The following is an 18,197-nucleotide window of genomic DNA, read 5'->3' on the forward strand; positions in this document are numbered from 1 at the left end:
TTCTGACTGCAGCGCATAAACAGAAAGCTTTTAGTTAATATGAACAATATTATTCGGCCAGAGAACCAGTATTTAATTGACCGAAATATCTTCTGACTGCAGCGTATAAACAGAAAGCTTTTAGTTAATATGAACAATATTATTTGGCCAGAGAACCAATATTTAATCGGAAGGAATATCTTCTGACTGCAGCGCATAAACAAAAAGCTTTTAGTTAATATGAACAATATTATTCGGCCAGAGAACCAGTATTTAATTGACCGAAATATCTTCTGACTGCAGCGCATAAACAGATAGCTTTTAGTTAATATGAACAATATTTTTCGGCCAGAGAACCAATATTTAATCGGAAGGAATATCTTCTGACTGCAGTGCACAAATAGAAAGCTTTTAGTTAATATGAATAATATTATTCGGCCAGAGAACCAATATTTAATCGGAAGGAATATCTTTCAGCCGTAGCGCCTAAACTAGAAGCTCTTTGTTGCTGTAATAGTAATTTATAGTAATTTATAATCCGTTTATGTATATAAATGGTATATCAGTTATACATAAACCATTTTAAATAAACTATTAGCTTAATAAATTAGAAAATATCAAGATAAACATATTCATCTACATTATATGGGGGGACATTTAACATAAAAGAAAGAAAAATAAACACACTGACAAGCGGAGGGGTGAGCCTTAGAGCGTTTAGATTTTAGAGCCTTTAGAACTGAGCCTTAGAGCCAATTTTATTGGACAAACCTGAAATATGGTTGAAGCGCCATTTGACTCCTGTCATAACTAAGCCTTGGAGCCTTTAGATTTTAGAGCCTTTAGAACTGAGCCTTAGAGAAAATTTTACTGGATAAACGCGAAATATGGCTGCTGAAGCGCCATTTGACTTCTGTCATAACTAAGCCTTAGAGCCTTTAGATTTTAGAGCCTTTAGAACTAGGCCTTAGCGCCAATTTTATTAGGTAAACGCAAAATCTGGCTGCCGAAGCGCCATTTGACTCCTGTCATGACTAAGCCTTAGAGCCTTTATATTTTAGAGCCTTTAGAACTAAGCCTTAGAGCCAATTTTATTGGTTAAACGCGAAATTTGGCAGCTGAAGTGCCATTTGACTCCTGTCATAACTAGGCCTTAGAGCCTTTAGATTTTTGAGCCTTTAGAACTAAGTCTTAGAGCCAATTTTATTGGGTAAACGCGAAATCTGGCTGCTACGCCATTTGACTCCTGTCATAATTAAGCCTTAGAGCCTTTTGGTGTAAGCCTCACCACCTTTGTTTTGGATTTCATTTATGCCTCAATAGTAAAATTTTTTTTTCGTTTATAGCTTTATTTGCATATTCAATTTAAGTGTTACTCGTTTTAAGGTTTATTTATTCATTTATATTAGCATAAAAAATAAATAATACAGTGCGCTCACATCGGTCTTTACTTATGCAGCGCTATTGCGCTGCCTATAATATGGATCTTTGTTCCCAGGTATTTGACAAGAGCCTATCCTTGTTCGTTGGTGAAAGTTTTAGAACTGCCACATATAGGTGAGACCAGAGAGAGGCAAACTCCCCCTCCCTTAAATCGAGCGTTCAAAGATAAACATAAACATTTACAGATAAATTCAAAAGAATTAATTCAAAATTAGAAAGTCGTTAACGATTAAAAGAACTACCAACAAAAAATATTGTGACTCAAAAACTTCATTCGTTTATTGGCTTAAATTTTGACCAAGCAGGGCCAGTCAGGTACAATTGATTTTTATGTCTGTAGAGGCAAGTTCATTCAAAACACCTACAGGTAATTACAGTGGTAATTACCATTACCAATGGTAATTACCAATGGTAATTACAATGGTAATACAATGGTAATGGTAGCTCTTTCCGAAACAGCTACCACTCTTTTCGTGAGGCTCTTTCCAAACATAATAATTTCTGTCAATGTAATTGTGCCTCAGCTTCACCCCCTTAGAAAGGCTAACTATAATCTTCGGCTATACATTAAGATTTGCGTATTTCGCTGGTCTTTGCTACTTTATGTCTGTTTCTCATAAGCGGTTAGTTCAAACTCAAAAGAATTTGTCGAAATTATTATTTTGAAATTCAACACAAGCACTAGAAACACAATCACAAAACCGATGGCTTTTTTTAGAAATAAATATTAAACAATATATATAAGAGCACTTCAAATTTAGGTTAACTTGCTTAGGCCATTTGACTCCTGTCATAACAAAGCTTTGAAGCCTATTGAGGATAACGGCTCATTTTTTATTTTTTTGAAAGGCGATGTTAATAAGCGAAGAAGTTACAAAATGTTTCACATAACTCCTTGCCAGACGCCTGGTATAAGGTAGTGCTGCCGCAGAAGCTGAAATTCGTCTTCTGTGCTAAGGTGCATTTTTCCCCAAAATCCTTGAAAACCCCAAAAGATTCAACACGCAACCGCCCAAAAACTTTCTTAAATAACGCAAATTTGCGCTATATAGAAACACCGCCTTTAAAATATACTGGAGGGTAAAGTTAGATAAAGAAATTACACAGCATGTGTACTTCTCCCTTGGTTAGGCACGATTTAATACCAAAATAATTTCCTTCTTTGCAGACATTGATGAATGTTCAAATAAGGAAGTCTGTGGTGAAGGTGCCATATGCGAGAATGTCCCTGGGAGCTACAGCTGCAAATGTCCAGATGGGCTTTTACCCAACCCCGATCCAGAGACAGAGTGCATTGTGGCGGGTCGATGTGCTATCGATGAAGACTGCCCTGGCAATTCCTTATGCGATCCTGTGAACAAGTGCATGTGTCCGGAACCAAATATTGGACCAGATTGTAAACGTAAGTAGCGTAAGGTTAAAGGTGTTTTCAAACTGCGCCGTAAAACCTTTAAAGTAGCATAACTAGAAACTATATCGCTGCAAATTCTAATATGCTATTTTGTAATATTACTATATTTTATTTATTGTGTACCTATTACATATAGTGTTAATTTTTGCTTTACTATTTTATTTATAAAATATAAAATATTTTATTTATACAATATTTATCTATTATTTTATTTGTTAATAGGTTTATTATACATTTTATAATATTATATTTTATAATATTACTGAGTAAATTTTTCCTGTAACGCAAGCAGGGGCTTGTAGACAAATGTGGGTGACAGTGTCAAATGTAATGAACTCATTTGGGGGACGCTTGTTAAGTTTTAATGAAACAAGACTGTATCTAATGCTAAAGTCGAACAAAGCTCTTGCCATTCAAATACTATTTTCGTTGCGTGTTTGTTCTGTAGGATGTATTATATTTCTTTCTCACTATTCAGTACCGCTATGAACGTTTACAACTTCCAGATTGCGATTAACAATGTTGCCGTAGCGCTACAAAATAAGTACTACTTCTACAATAACAAAGAAAACTCGAAAAGGGCTGCTTATTAAATGCACCAACAAAAGAAGTAAACAAATGAAAGTTCGTACAAAAAAGTAAACAAAGAGTTGCAAATCTGTTCTCGCAACTGGCTACATAACGGGTTGTATCTCGTTCTGATGCCTGGTAAGTCAGCTCATGGTACGGTACGAGGTAATTTATAGCAAGCCATATAACTGGCTTTCGTATAAATTGAATATACCACTCGATGCCTTTTCTTATGCTCTTTACGAATATAATAATCGCTTCCGTCTTAAATTGATATTTAAGCACTTTTTTTGCTCCTAAAATGACGAATTTTCTAAAAATTATGACAGTTCATATAACTAAATTACTAATAAAGCAAACATACCACTTGATGCCTTTTTTATGTTCTTTACGAATATAATAGTCGCTTCTACCACAAATTCAAATTTAAGCACTTTTTTTTTCAAATTTAAGCACAATTTTCAATTAAAGTACGAGTTATCTGTCTTTTCCGACAAAATAATGCTACGTTTTCTCCGCGCCGTTTTCGATAAAATAATACTACATTTTCTCAGTGCGAAGAAGAAAACGCCATAACGTTGGTAAAATTAATTTATCCAAATTAATATTGGAAAATCTGTGCTAGTGCATTATATAACATTAAAAAAATGGATTTATAATGAAACAGCAAGTTTGGGATCAATGTTTTAAAGTTTGAGACAAATGTTTTTAGCCGTTTTATACACCAAATTTAGGTCATTTTTAAGAGCTTAAAAAGTGCTTAAATCTGAATCAAACAGTTCGTGGTAACGAAAGTTCTTTACGTAAGCTAATTTATAAGTTACGTAAATCTTTTACTAATAAAAATATTCGTAAAAAATTAAAAGTTCTAGTTGCCTTTTTAATCAACCAAAAAATCGGAGGGCAACTAGGCTTCCTCCCCCGCTCTTTTTTTCTCAAAATCATTCGATCAAAATTATGAGAAAGCCATTTAGCCAAAAAAAAAAAAATGCAAATTTCGTTTTAATTATTCCTCTGCGGAGAGCCAAAATCAAAACATGCATTGATTCAAAAACGTTCAGAAATTAAATAAAAAAAACAATTTTTTTTAACTGAAAGTAAGGAGCGACATTAAAACTTAAAACGAACAGAAATTACTTCGTATATGAAAGAGGCTGCTTCCTCATCAACGCCCCGCTCTTTACGCTAAAGTTTTTTACTGTTTTAAAAAGAAGAATTGAGAGACAGAGTCAAACTTTAGCGTAAAGAGCGGGGCGTTGATGAGGAAGCAGCCTCTTTCATATACGAAGTAATTTCTGTTCGTTTTAAGTTTTAATGTCGCTCCTTACTTTCAGTTAAAAAAAACTTGTTTTTTTTATTTAATTTGAGGTAGAAGCGATTATTATATTCGTAAATAGCATAAAAAAAGGCATCGAGTTGTAGATTCACTTTATACAAAAGCCAGTTATATGGTTTGCTATAATTTTACCCGGTACTATAATTCAGCTCAGTACAGATGGCAGAAGAATTTCACTAGCGTCACTTTGTTGGCCCTTGCCAACTTTGTAGGAGTTTATTAGTTGAACACAGCTCGTTTTTAGCTAGTAGCCGTTCATCCTCAAAAAACTTTGTTAATTTAATTGTTTCTGAATTAAGAGTCCAGTATTTTTTGAATATCAAAGTTAATGTTTTATCTTGTTTATCTTGGACTTATTTCCATTTCCCTAAGGGCCAAAGTGTGGCATTTGCGATGTGGCCACAGCGATGTGTGGCATCGCTGTTCGCTGCATTGCTTCTTGTTACCTTCTGCTTTTTCTTTCAAACTAAAAAAATATGTCTCAGAGCCAATATTAAAAGAAAAAAGTAAATACAAGTAGTTGAAATATGTTTATTTTACTTTAAAAAATAGAAAAAAAAACTCGAAAGAAAATGGAAAAACAAAGGCTGTAAACAAAGGCTATCCCCGGTTAAACCCTGTTTGTTGAAGCTAGCTTTGGTAAGCCATGAGCTAATTGTATTCAGTTGGAATAAAAACCAAATAAAACATTGGCTAATATGTAATGTTCTGTTATCAAGTAAGACAAACTTTGTGCTAAACCAACCCGCTAAAGCTGAATATTACATTAAGGCCAGATTTGAAGAAGTAGATTTTTACCATGGGGTAAAGGGGTCCTTCGGAACAAAGGGGTCCTTCGGTCCTTCGGGTAAAACGGGTCCTTCGGAAGTCATTACCAAATATGTAATATTTGTTGCTTCATAGTGCTAAATTGACCTGACTTCAAAGCCTTGTGCTCAAATCAGTTTTAATTTAAAATAACACATATTATTATCAGAGGGGGTCCTTTTTCCAAAGGTAGTCAGGGTGGTTTATGCAGCTAAAAGATAATGTACATTTTGCTGAAGGATGCCTGATATGCAAAATAAGTCAGACGTTGTGTTTCTGGGATTATCCCCGACTTTGAGGCACAAAACAGCGCATGTCAACCTAAATGAAACCTAGAATGAGCAAAATTTTTGTCAGAAAAAATAAAAATAAATAATAACATGTATTTTATGGGTGACATATTTATAAAATGTATAGTCATTAATAATATAGTCATTAACTTAGAACACATACTATAGAGTAACATGGAATAACAAGAATACATATTATGATCAGAGGGAGTCCTTTTTCCAGAGTAGTCAGGGTGGTTTATGCAGCTAAAAGATAATGTGTATTTTGCTGAAGGATACTTCATATGCAAAATAAGTCAGGCTTTGTGTTTCTGGGACTGTTCCGGACTTTGAGGCACAAAACAATGCATTTCAGTCTAAATGAAACCTAAAATGAGCAAAATTTTTGTCAGAAAAAAAAAAAAAATAATAACATGTATTTAATGGGTGACATATTTATAAAATGTAAAGTCATTAATAATATAGTCATTAACTTAGAATACATATTATAGAGTAACATACATATTATAGAGTAACATATTGTAGAATAAAATGGAATAACAAGAATACATATTATGATCAGAGGGAGTCCTTTTTCCAGAGGTAGTCAGGGTGGTTTGTGCAGCTAAAATATAATGTACATTTTGCTGAAGGATGCCTGATATGCAAAATAAGTCAGACGTTGTGTTTCTGGGATTATCCCAGACTTTGAGGCACAAAACAGTGCATGTCAACCTAAATGAAACCTAGAATGAGCAAAATTTTTGTCAGAAAAAAAAAATAATAACATGTATTTAATGGGTGACATATTTATAAAATGTAAAGTCATTAATAATATAGTCATTAACTTAGAATACATATTATAGAGTAACATACATATTATAGAGTAACATATTGTAGAATAAAATGGAATAACAAGCATACATATTATGATCAGAGGGAGTCCTTTTTCCAGAGGTAGTCAGGGTGGTTTGTGCAGCTAAAATATAATGTACATTTTGCTGAAGGATGCCTGATATGCAAAATAAGTCAGACTTTGTGTTTTTGGGACTATTCCCGACTTTAAGGTACAAAACAGTGCATGTCAACCTAAATGAAACCTAAAATGAGCAAAATTGTGATGTCGGAATAGAAACATAATATATATATATAATAATAATATATATTATATATTATAATAATTATATTAATAATTATATATTAATAATAATATATTAATTAATGGCTATAGGCTTTTGCAATTTTGTAGGTATAACAACCTAGTTATAACCAATACGGTGTTTGGTCACAAAATGGCCCATAAGTTGACATGGTATTCACGTGATGGTAAGACAGCAAACCTTATTGATTATGTTATTGTAAACAGAAGACTAGCAGGATCAATACAAGATACTAGGGTGTATAGGAGTGCCGTTATTGATGTTAAAAGTAAAGATCACCATCTAGTAGTGTCTAGGGTTAATTTAAAGCTGAAATTTCGGAAGAGTAACTCCCTCCCGGAAAGTTATGATGTTGGTAGACTTCAGGATGAAAATTTGAGAAAAAAATTCCAGGAACAGTTGAGTACTAAACTTGAGGGTTTAAAATTTGACAATGTGGAAGATGGATGGAATAATTTCAGAAAAACAATTCGTGAAGTTGCTGATGGTGTCCTAGGGAAGAGTGCTAAGACAGCAACTAGGAATATTAGTGAAAAAGCTTTAGGTTTAATAGAGAGTAGAAGGGGTTTGTATAAGAATTATCTGAGCGATAGGTCGTATGAAAACAAAAGGAATGTAAAGAAAGTGGAGAAAGCATTAAAATATGAACTAAGGAGATGTGAAATGGAGGCGATGGATAAAATTGCTGAGGATCTTGAAGATGCGGCTAGACGGCATAATAGTAAAATATTATACTGGCATGTTAATAAATTGAAAGGGAGTAGCCGATCCGGACTAGTCCCAGTTAAAGATAGAAATGGGGCCACAATTAGTGATAAGGAAAAAGTTAAAGAAAGATGGGTGGAACATTTTGAGAATGTGCTAAACCGAGATACAGTTGCAGGAAAAGATATAGATGAAAATGAAAAAGTTTGTGATACCTTGGATGTGAAGGAAGATTTGTTTAGTGAGGAAGAATTAGCGACAGTACTAGAAGGATTAAAAAATAATAAGGCCCCAGGTGCTGATAGTATGATTAATGAGTTCCTTAAATATGGTGGCTCTGAGGTTAGGAATAAGCTACTGAAGATTATGAACATGATTTTTGAAAAAGGGGAAGTACCCAATGATTTTAGGAAAACCTTAATTAAACCACTGTATAAGAAAGGTGACAAGAGTGAATGTCGGAATTATCGAGGCATTAGTCTGGTCTCTGTAGGTAGCAAATTACTGAGTAATATGATACTTTTTAGACTGAGACATGCTGTAGACAAAGTTTTAAGGGAAGAACAATGCGGTTTTAGAAAAGGTAGAGGATGTGTCGACCATGTTTTCACTCTTAGGTTAATAATTGAGAAGTCCCTTCGTTGTCAAACACCTTTGGTCCTTAGTTTTATCGATTATGAGCAAGCTTTCGATTCTGTTGATAGAACAGCGTTAACAAAGGTCTTATCGTTATATGGTATACCAGAAAAATACATTAAAGTGATTTGCGCTATGTACGAGAATAATACTGCTGCGGTTAAGGTAGGAAATGAGGTTAGCAACTGGTTTTGTATTAAATCAGGAGTTAAGCAGGGTTGTGTTCTATCCCCCTTTATATGGATCATTTTGATGGACTTCGTCTTAAGGAGCACAGGAAAGGCAATTGGAGACCATGGAATCAAATGGGGAGGAAGAACGCTCCTGGACTTAGATTATGCTGATGATTTAAGCATATTAGATGAAAGTGTGAGCAAAATGAATGAATTTTTAGAGGTTTTACGAGTTCAGGGTGCTAAAATAGGCTTGAAAATTAATGTTAAGAAGACTAAGTCACTAAGGTTAGGAATAAGTGAAGATGAACAGGTGACCTTAGGTAACGAAAAGATTGATCAGGTTGGGAGCTTCAGTTACCTTGGTAGTATTATTAGTAAAGATGGTGGGAGCAGTGAAGATGTTAAAAGTAGAATAGCTAAAGCTCAGGGTGTTTTTTCACAGTTAAAAAAAGTTTGGAAGAATAGAAAGATAAGCCTACAAACCAAGATTAGAATATTGGAAGCTACAGTGATGACAGTGGTCAAATATGGCTCTGAAGCATGGACACTCCGAAAAGCAGATGAAAATTTACTAGATGTTTTCCAGAGAAATTGCCTACGGATTGTTCTGGGTACCCGACTGACTGACCGTATTTCAAACAGTAGGTTGTACGAAAAGTGTGGTTCAATCCCCCTTTCTGGGGCTATAATGAAAGAAAGGTTGAGATGGCTAGGCCACGTTCTACGGCTGAAGGATGACAGATTACCGAAGATTGTCCTTTTTGGCCAACCGTCTGGGGCTACACGGAAAGCAGGTCGTCCTTGTCTGGGTTGGGAGGATGTCATAAATAAGGATTTAAAGGAAATGGGAACTTCCTGGGAGGGTGTAAAGAGGGAGGCTTTAAATAGATTAGGTTGGAGGAGGAGCGTGCGTAGCTGTGTTGGCCTCAGGCGGCTTGGTGCTGCAGTGAGTTATTAGTAGTAGTAGTAATATATATTTTTATGGATAAAATATTTATAAAATGTGTAGTCATTAATAGCATAGTCATTAATATAGAATACATATTGTAGAGTAACATACATATTATAATCAGAGGGAGTCCTTTTTCCAGACGTAGTCAGGGTGGTTTTTGCAGCTAAAATATAATGTACATTTGGCTGAAGGATGCCTGATATGCAAAATAAATCAGGCTTTTGGTTTTTGGGGCTATTCTGGACTTTAAGGTACAAAATAATGCGTTTCAACCTAAATGAAACCTTTAGGTTTAGTGAGCAGAATTGGAATGAACAATGAATATAAACTTACAATGATGAGAAATTCCCACAAATAAGTATTGATATTGCTGTCTTGTAAGTCCTCCAAAAGCCCAATTTTTTAAAATCATTTTAACAATTGATTTTTACACCTTTAGAAGGATATGCTTTTTAGAAAGCAAACATTTATCGTATATTGAACTGATAGAACTAAATTGGTTTGTTGCATATATATTAATATCAAAACAACAACTCCTGGAATTTTAAGCAATATTTATTCTTTTGTGTCTGAATAAAAATAAATAATATGTATTTTTATGGATCACATATTTATATAATCATTATATAGTCATTAATAACATATTCATTAATGATATAGTCAGAATAACAGAGCAAGGATATTTCCCCCTCCCTGTATGCAGGCTCCAATAACCCCAAGATCGAGTTCCAACCCCCTTTTTTAAATAAGATTCATAGAAATATTCTACTGTGATACCGAAGGTATACTAATGTATCTTAACGATTGCTTTCAGATCCATGCGAGCTTCTCAGTTGTAGTCCACAATCAAAATGTATGCTTATTAATGGTGAAGCCAAATGCCTTTGCCATAGTGGCTTCACCGGAAGCGCAGACAGCTGTGTTGATATTAATGAATGTGAGGCAAATCCATGTGGAGACAACGCTGTTTGTCTGAACCAGCCTGGAAAGTTTACTTGCGAATGCCCTGGAGGCTTTGAAGGAAATCCTTACAAGTAAGTGATGCATTTCTATTGAACAGAGCCTGCCCACATGTTAGCATTAGCTCATGGAGAGATAGTCTCTTATAGACTATCTTTACTCAAATTTCAGCCAGTTTATATGCCTTGATTGGTAATTTTTAAAAAAATAATCAAACAGCAAAAAAGAATCAAACTTTCTGTTGAACAGAGCCTGCCCACATGCCAGCATTAGTATTCAATCCTTACACAGGGATTTAGATTTTCATGTTTGTGGGGAAAGGAAATAATTCGCTGAGCTAAGTAATCTCAGTGGTCTGTGAATAAACAGTTTTTTTCGTCAGATTGATTGTCTAATCCCAAAACAGTTGAGTTGAATAATCAACTATGCTGTTCTGAATCTGATACGCTGTTTGGGTTCGTAAAGTCAGGTGAAACAGCAGAGACACTGTCATGGTGAATTGCGTAACGAATGGAGATACAGCAAATTCAAAAATACCAGAAAGCATGAAAAGAAGCCATTTTGAACTCAAAATAGAGAAAAGGTGCATAAACAGTGGTTTGGGACAGACAGAAAAGTTTTTTGTTGCTGTTGAATTTTAACAACGTTTTACTGTATCTGAAAGCTGTACAAGGGTTCGAAAAACTAGATGCACGACAGGGTCGTAACCAGGATTTTGTCGGGGGAGGGGGTTACAAAAGAGTTTTTTGGGAGGAGGGTATACAAAAAACTTTTAGAATGCATCAAAAATTTGTTTATATTTATTTTTGTTACATTTTTACAAATGGGACAAACATTTCCCCACTGGATAAGGCCTTGTGCATGAATGTATATCGTTTCTTTGTGCTTTCGTGAAGCACACAATAAAACGACTGAGCACAATGTTATAATTCCCTTTAATGTCTGCAGCATTTTGCAAAACAAATAGCTCTATGCCAATCAGCGCAAAAATTTTGTTGCGAACTACAGTCCATCTCCACTTTTTTCGAAACACAGTAAGTCCATCCCTCAGGCAAAATCGCCCAGGGTTGTTGAGGCTTATGGGACAAATTATCGAGGCTTGTGAAACTTTAGAAATGATACCTTGTTTTGGGATTGGACATCCGAGATGTTGCTTTGACCAAGCTACTTTTTTTGTATAATATCCAAATATAATGTATGAGGAATATGTTTGAAACTTGAAATAATTTTGTTTTGACATGAATCTTTTTCTTCTATGCGCCAAAGTTTTATCAATTAAAGATGTACATTTTTAAGTCAAGAACTTATTATAATATCCAAATATAATATATGGTAAGTACATGTTTGAAACTTGAAATACTTGAAATAATGTTGTTTTGACATGGATCTTTTTCGTCTATACACTAAAGTTTTATTAATTAAACATGTACATTTTTAAATAAAAAAATTAAGGTTTAAGTATAAATATGTTTGAAAAGCCTAATTGTTGCTTTTACATATGATTTTTTTTCTTATAGCTGGAATAATTTTACTTCTGAATTTTTTCACCTTAATCATCCAACAGGGAACAATTTATTGTAATCTAGGAATAAAATTAGTATGCCAGAAGCCACTGTAATGGTAGAGGTCAAGTAAGGCTCTGAAGTGTGAGTGCTGCAAAAGGTCGTAGTGTACGTTGACATACAAGATGTTTCCCAGGGTAGTTGTCTAAGATTAATATTAGTTTTAGATTAAATTTAGATTCTAAGATTTTTTAATTTTAGATTAATTTTAATTAATCCTTGGATTGAAGGTATATCAAACAACAAGATTAGTGGAAAATTTGATCTGGGCCACCATTTCTAAACCGATTGAATTTTAATCAAGTTGCCATCAATCCATGGCTAATTGGGGAAAAAGCCGAGACAGATAATCTAAGATCACAGCTGCCATAAGCCTTTTTCAGGAATGTATAAAAATAATGTAATTTTCAGTTTTTGATTGATAGTCTATCATTCATCCATCCATCTTGAGGCAGAACTAAGGTAGATAATTATAGAACTCTAGGAATGATCGATATTTCTGGGTTGACGGACAATGTTGACTGGAAAAGGGAAATGAAAGAAGGGTTACCAAAGACTCCCAAAGATGACAGTTTGTCAAGGGTCGTTCTTTTCGGGCAACCTTTCAGTGCTAACCGGAAAACAGGTTGTCCGTGGTTAAGGTGGGAGGATGTCGTAAGGAAATACTTAAGGAAATGGAAACTTCCTAGGATAGAGTAATGAAGGGTGCTTTGAATAGATTGGGATAAAGGAGGAGCGTGCGCAGCTGTGTTGGCCTAAGGCCGCTTGATGTTGTGGTAAGTTGTTAGTAGTAGTAGCCAGTAATTCAGAATAGGATTATGTTTCAAAAAATGAAGAAATGTTGAAAAAAAAAAATAATACGAACTCGTATGTGAGGGAAAGATGTCGGAAGTTGAGCATATGACGACGTCATATGTCAAAAGTTGAGGGAAATTGGAACTTCGTGGGAAAGAGAAAAGAACAAAGCTTTGAATATAGGGTGAAGGAGGAGCATGCGCAACTTCTTTGGCGTCAAGTGGTTTTGGTATTGCAAATAGTTGTCAGTAGTATAGTTGTAGCATCAATGTCTGAAAGATTTTGTATAAAAATATATGCATATATATATATTTTAAAGAAAATTCATATTCATGTTTTTTATTGTTGTTAAATGAAAAAAACAAGTTTTTTTAACTGAAAGTAAGGAGCGACATTATAATTTAAAACGAACAGGAACTATTCCGTATACGAAAGGGGCTGTCCCCTCCTCAACGCCCCGCTCTTTACGCTAAAGTTTGACTCTTTCTCACAACTCTACTTTTCAAAACTGAAAAAAACTTTAGTGTGAAGAGCTAAAGTTGTCAGAAGTTGGGGAGGGAACAGCCCCTTTCATATACGGAATAATTTCTGTTCGTTTTAAATTTTAATATCGCTCCTTACTTTCAGTTAAAGATAACTTGTTTCTTTTGTATTTAATTTCTGAATATATTTGAATTAATGCAGGTTTTCATTTTGGCTCACCGCACATGAATAATTAAAGCGAAATTTACACATCAATTTTACTTTTTTTTTGGCTAAATTGTCTTCTCAAAGTTTTGATCGGACGATTTGAGAAAAAAGGTACGGGGGAGGGGGCCTAGTTGTCCTCCAAGTTTTTTGGTTAATTAAAAAGGCCACTAGAACTTTTTGTTTTACATACGAACGTTTTTATTTGTAATAAATATACATAGCTTACAAATTAACTTACGTAACGAACTTCTATATTTATATATTTTTATTACGTATATGAGGGGGCTCGCCCCCTCGTCAATACCTCGCTGTTTACACTAAAGTTAAATTTTTTTTCCAATTCTTTAAGAATGACCCCTGAATCACAAATGCAGTTTAATTAGAATAAATAGCTCTTGAAATTACTACAAACATTTTAACCTAAAGAGCAAGGTATTGAGGAGGGGACGAACCTCTTCATATACGTGATAATTTTCGTTCGTTTTAAGTTTTAATATTGCTCCTTACTTTCAGTTGAAAAAAATTGTTTTTCTTAATTTAATTCCTCATTTTGTTTTAAATAATGCTGGAAAATTCAGCGCCCTCTTCATGGAAATCCACTTCCCCCATGATAAATTCCTCCATGGAAAGGTCCTCTCACGTAACCCCCCTCCCCCGACCCCCAACCATCAGAAAAAAATCCTCCATGAAAACGTCTGTATGTTTCCCAATAACTAATGCTAGATGTAAACAATGGGCAAAGTTAATAACTTGCTGCCCTTCTCTCGGGAACTTTGGGGGATTAAGTCGTCTTCAAAGACATAATTATTAGATTTTTCGACTATTCTAAACAAATTGACTATATAAAAATTTTGATCCGGTGATTTTTGGAAAAAATTGCGTGGGAGGGGGCCTAGTTGCCCTCCAATTTCTGAAAAATAGCACTAGAACTTTCAATCTTCTTTAGAATGAGCCCTCTTCCGACATTCTAGGACTACTGGGTCGATACAATCACCCCTGGGAAAAAAACTAACAAATAAAACACATCCGTGATCTTTCTTCTGGCAAAAAATACAAAATTCCACATTTTTGCGGATAGGAGTTTGAAACGTCTACAATAGGGTACTCTCATATGCTGAATTTGATGGTTTGATTTTCATTAATATTATACGACTTCTAAGGGGTGTTTTTTCCCATTTTTCGAAAATAAGGCAAATTTTCTCAGGCTCGTAACTTTTGATGGGTTAGACTAAACTTGATGAAACTCATATATTTCAAATCGCCCTAAAATCCGATTCTTTTGATTTATTAAATAAAAAAAACACGTTTTTTTTTTAACCGAAAGTATGGAGCGACATTAAAACTTAAAACGAACAGAAATTACTCTGTATGTGGAAGGGGCTGTTCCCTCCTCAATGCCCCGCTCTTTACACTAAAGTCTGACTTTCTCTGAGCTCTAATTTTTAAAACAGTTAAAACGTTAGCGTAAAGAGCGGGGCGTTGAGGAAGGAAAAGCCCCTTTCATATACGGAGTAATTTCTATTCTACTGTAGTGTGAAACTGTGAAACTTCTACTGTAGAGTTCTATGATACGCTTAAAATGATGGTTTGATTTTGGTTAAGATTCTATGACTTTTAAGGGATGTTTCCCCCTATTTTCTAAAATAAGGCGAATTTTCTAAGAGTTTTTTATCATTTTGATAGGTAAGTCTAAACTTGATGAAACTTATATATTGAAAATCAGCATTAGAATGCAATTCTTTTGATGTAACTATTTTTATGGAAATTTCGTTTTTTGGAGTTTTGGTTACTATTGAGCCGGGTCGCTCCTTGCTTAAAGTTCATTACCACAAACTGTTTGATTTTATTATTATTATTATTTTATTATTGTTAGTATTGCTATATTATTATTATATTATTATATTTTTTGTATTATATCGTTGTTTGTTATTTACTTAAATTTAATTTTTTGTTATTTTTATATTGATATTTCTTTAACAGAGAGGGATGTAAAGAATCGGCAACATCTCCCCCAGGATGCAATGCAGATAACCCTTGTCCAACAGGGGAAATCTGTATCCCTGATAATGTGAAGGGACAGGGAGCATGTGTTTGTGCCCAAGGTTTTACCCGTGATCCCACTACCCAAATATGTATCGACTTAGATGAATGTGCAAAAGAAGATGGGGCTACGTGTGGTCTCAATGCTGTTTGCATAAACATACCAGGCTCTTTTGATTGTCAGTGTCCAACTGGTTTCTCAGGAAATCCTTTTGTCGAATGTCAAGGTAAATTATACTTTTCTCCACCCGATTTTTATATGCACCCTGATATTTCTTTAATTGGTGCTTTTTATTTATTTTTTCCTCTTTACTGGTCATTCTTGTTTATCTAGTCCTGTTATTTATAATTTTTATTTATTTTTTTATTTTTATTTATTTCTTTAGTCCTAAATTAATTTTTTGTAGATACATTCTCGTTTAGCAGGAGGTGTGGTGGCTTTTGTTCTTTCTATTATGTTCTTTCTCGCATCTATTTTGTTTGGTTCTTTTACTTGATTCGTTTATTTCAACGCTAAATTCGTTTATTTCAACGCCAAACACCGATAAGGTCATAAAATTGGTCATAAAAATTTGGTCATAAAATCGCCCATAATTTGACTTGGTACTCACGTGATGGTCAGATTGTAAACCTTATTGATTGTGTTATAATAAACCGAAGACAGGCAGGATCAATACAAGATACTAGGGTATATAGGAGTGCTGTTGTTGATGTTAAAAGTAAAGATTGCCATCTAGTAGTGTCTAGGGTTAATTCGAAGCTGCAAATTTGGAAGGGTAACTACCTCCCAAAAAGTTATGATGTTGGTAGACTCCAGGATGAGAATTTATGAGAAATTTTCCAGGAACAGTTGAATACTAAACTTGAGAGTTTAAAATTTAACAATGTGGAAGATGGATGAAATAATTTTAGAAAAACAATTTGTGAAGTTGCTGATGGTGTCTTAGGGAAGAAAGTCAAGTCTTCAGATAGGAATATTAGTGAAAAAAGCTTTATGTTTAATAGAGAGGAGAAGGGGTTTGTACAAGAGTTATCTGAGTGACAGATAATACGAAAACAAAAGTAATGTAAAGAAAGTAGAAAAAGCATTAAAATATGAATTAAAGAGGTGTGAGGTGGAGGCCATGGATAAAATTGCCGAGGATCTGGGATATGTAGCTAGACGGCATAATAGTAAAATACTGTACTGGCATGTTAATAAATTGAGAGAGAGTAGTCAGTCCTGACTTGTCCCAGTTAAAGATTCCTTATCCCAATTAGTGATAAGGAAAAAGTTAAAAGAGAGATGGACGAAAATCTTGAGAATGTGCTAAACCGACTTACAGTTGCAGGAAAAGATATAAAGGAAAATCAAAAAGTTTGTGATACCTTGGATGTGAGGCAAGAGTGGTTGTAGAAAAGGTAGAGGATGTGTCAACCAAATTTTTACTCTATTAGGTTAATAATTGAGAAGTGCCTTAGTTGACAAACACCTTTGGTCTTCAGTTTTATAGATTATGAGCAAGCGTTCGATCCTATTGATAGAAGATCCTCACCAAGGTCTCATCCTTATATGGTATACCAGACAAATACATTAAAGTGATTAGTGCTGTGTACGAGAACTGCTGCGGTTAAGGTAGAAAGTGAGGTTAGCAACAGGTTTTGTATTAAATCATGATTTATACAGGGTTGTGTTCTATTCCCCTTTATATGGATTTTTTTGATGGACTTAGTCTTAAGGAGCACAGGAAAGCAATTGGAGACCACGGAATCAAATGGCGAGGAAAAACTCTCCTGGACTTACATTATGCTGATGATTAAGGTATATTCGATGAAAATGTGAGCAAAATTAATGAACTATTAAAGGTTTTGCGAGTTTAGGATGATAGAATTGGTTTGAAAACTAATGTTAAGACAACTAAGTCACTAAGGCTAGGAATAAGTGAAGATGTAAAGGATACGTTGGGTAACGAGAAGATTGATTAAGTGGGCAGCTTCCCTTACATTTGCACTGTTATTAGTACAGACGGTGGGAGCAGTGAATGTGTTAAACATAGAATAGCCAAGGCTCAGTTTTTTTTCACAATTAAAAAAAAAGTTTGGAAGAATAGAAAGATAAGTCTGCAAACCCAGATTAGAATATTGGAAGGTACAGTGATGGCAGTGGTCTCTGAAGCATGGGCGCTCCGAAAAGCGGACGAAGATTTACTAGATGTTTTCTAGAGAAATTGCCTACGGATTTTTCTGGATACCCGGCTGACTGACCGTATTTCAAACAGTAGGCTGTACGTAAAGTAAGGTTCAATTCCGCTTTCTAGGGCTATAATGAAAGAAAGGTTGAGATGGCTAGGGCACGTTCTGTGGATGAAGGATGACATATTTTCGAATATTGTCCTTTTCGGCCAACCGTCTAGGGCTAAACGGAAAACAGGCTGTCCTCGTCTGGGGTGGGAGGATGTAATAAAGAAAGATTTAAAGGAAATGGGAACTTCTTGGAAGGGTGTAAAGGGAGGCTCTGAGTAGATTGGGATACAGGAAGAGCGTGCGTAGCTATGTTGGTCTCAGGCGGCTTGGTGCTGTGGTGAGATGTTAGTAGTAGAAGTGGTTTATTTCCATCTATTTTATTCTGCTCGTACATTTAGTTCATTTAATTATTCTGTTCATATATTCTACTGACTCATATAGCTCAATTATTTCAGCCATTTTTTTGGAAATTGTTTGTTCTTT

At 34.7% G+C, this 18,197-nt stretch overlaps 1 protein-coding gene across 6 annotated transcripts in view; it reads left to right on the plus strand.

Annotated features, from left to right (window-relative positions):
* LOC136040265 (uncharacterized) overlaps nt 1–18,197 on the plus strand; it is a 293,795-nt gene that overhangs the window by 88,890 nt on the left and 186,708 nt on the right. For all 6 annotated transcript variants that reach the window (XM_065724489.1, XM_065724490.1, XM_065724492.1 and 3 more), the window contains 3 exons: nt 2,591–2,824; nt 10,259–10,478; nt 15,432–15,718. In XM_065724489.1, the coding sequence (XP_065580561.1) occupies nt 2,591–2,824; nt 10,259–10,478; nt 15,432–15,718 (741 nt within the window). The remainder of the gene's footprint in view (nt 1–2,590; nt 2,825–10,258; nt 10,479–15,431; nt 15,719–18,197) is intronic.

The sequence above is a fragment of the Artemia franciscana genome, chromosome 20 (genome assembly GCF_032884065.1).
Source record: "Artemia franciscana chromosome 20, ASM3288406v1, whole genome shotgun sequence".
Lineage (NCBI taxonomy): Eukaryota > Metazoa > Arthropoda > Branchiopoda > Anostraca > Artemiidae > Artemia > Artemia franciscana.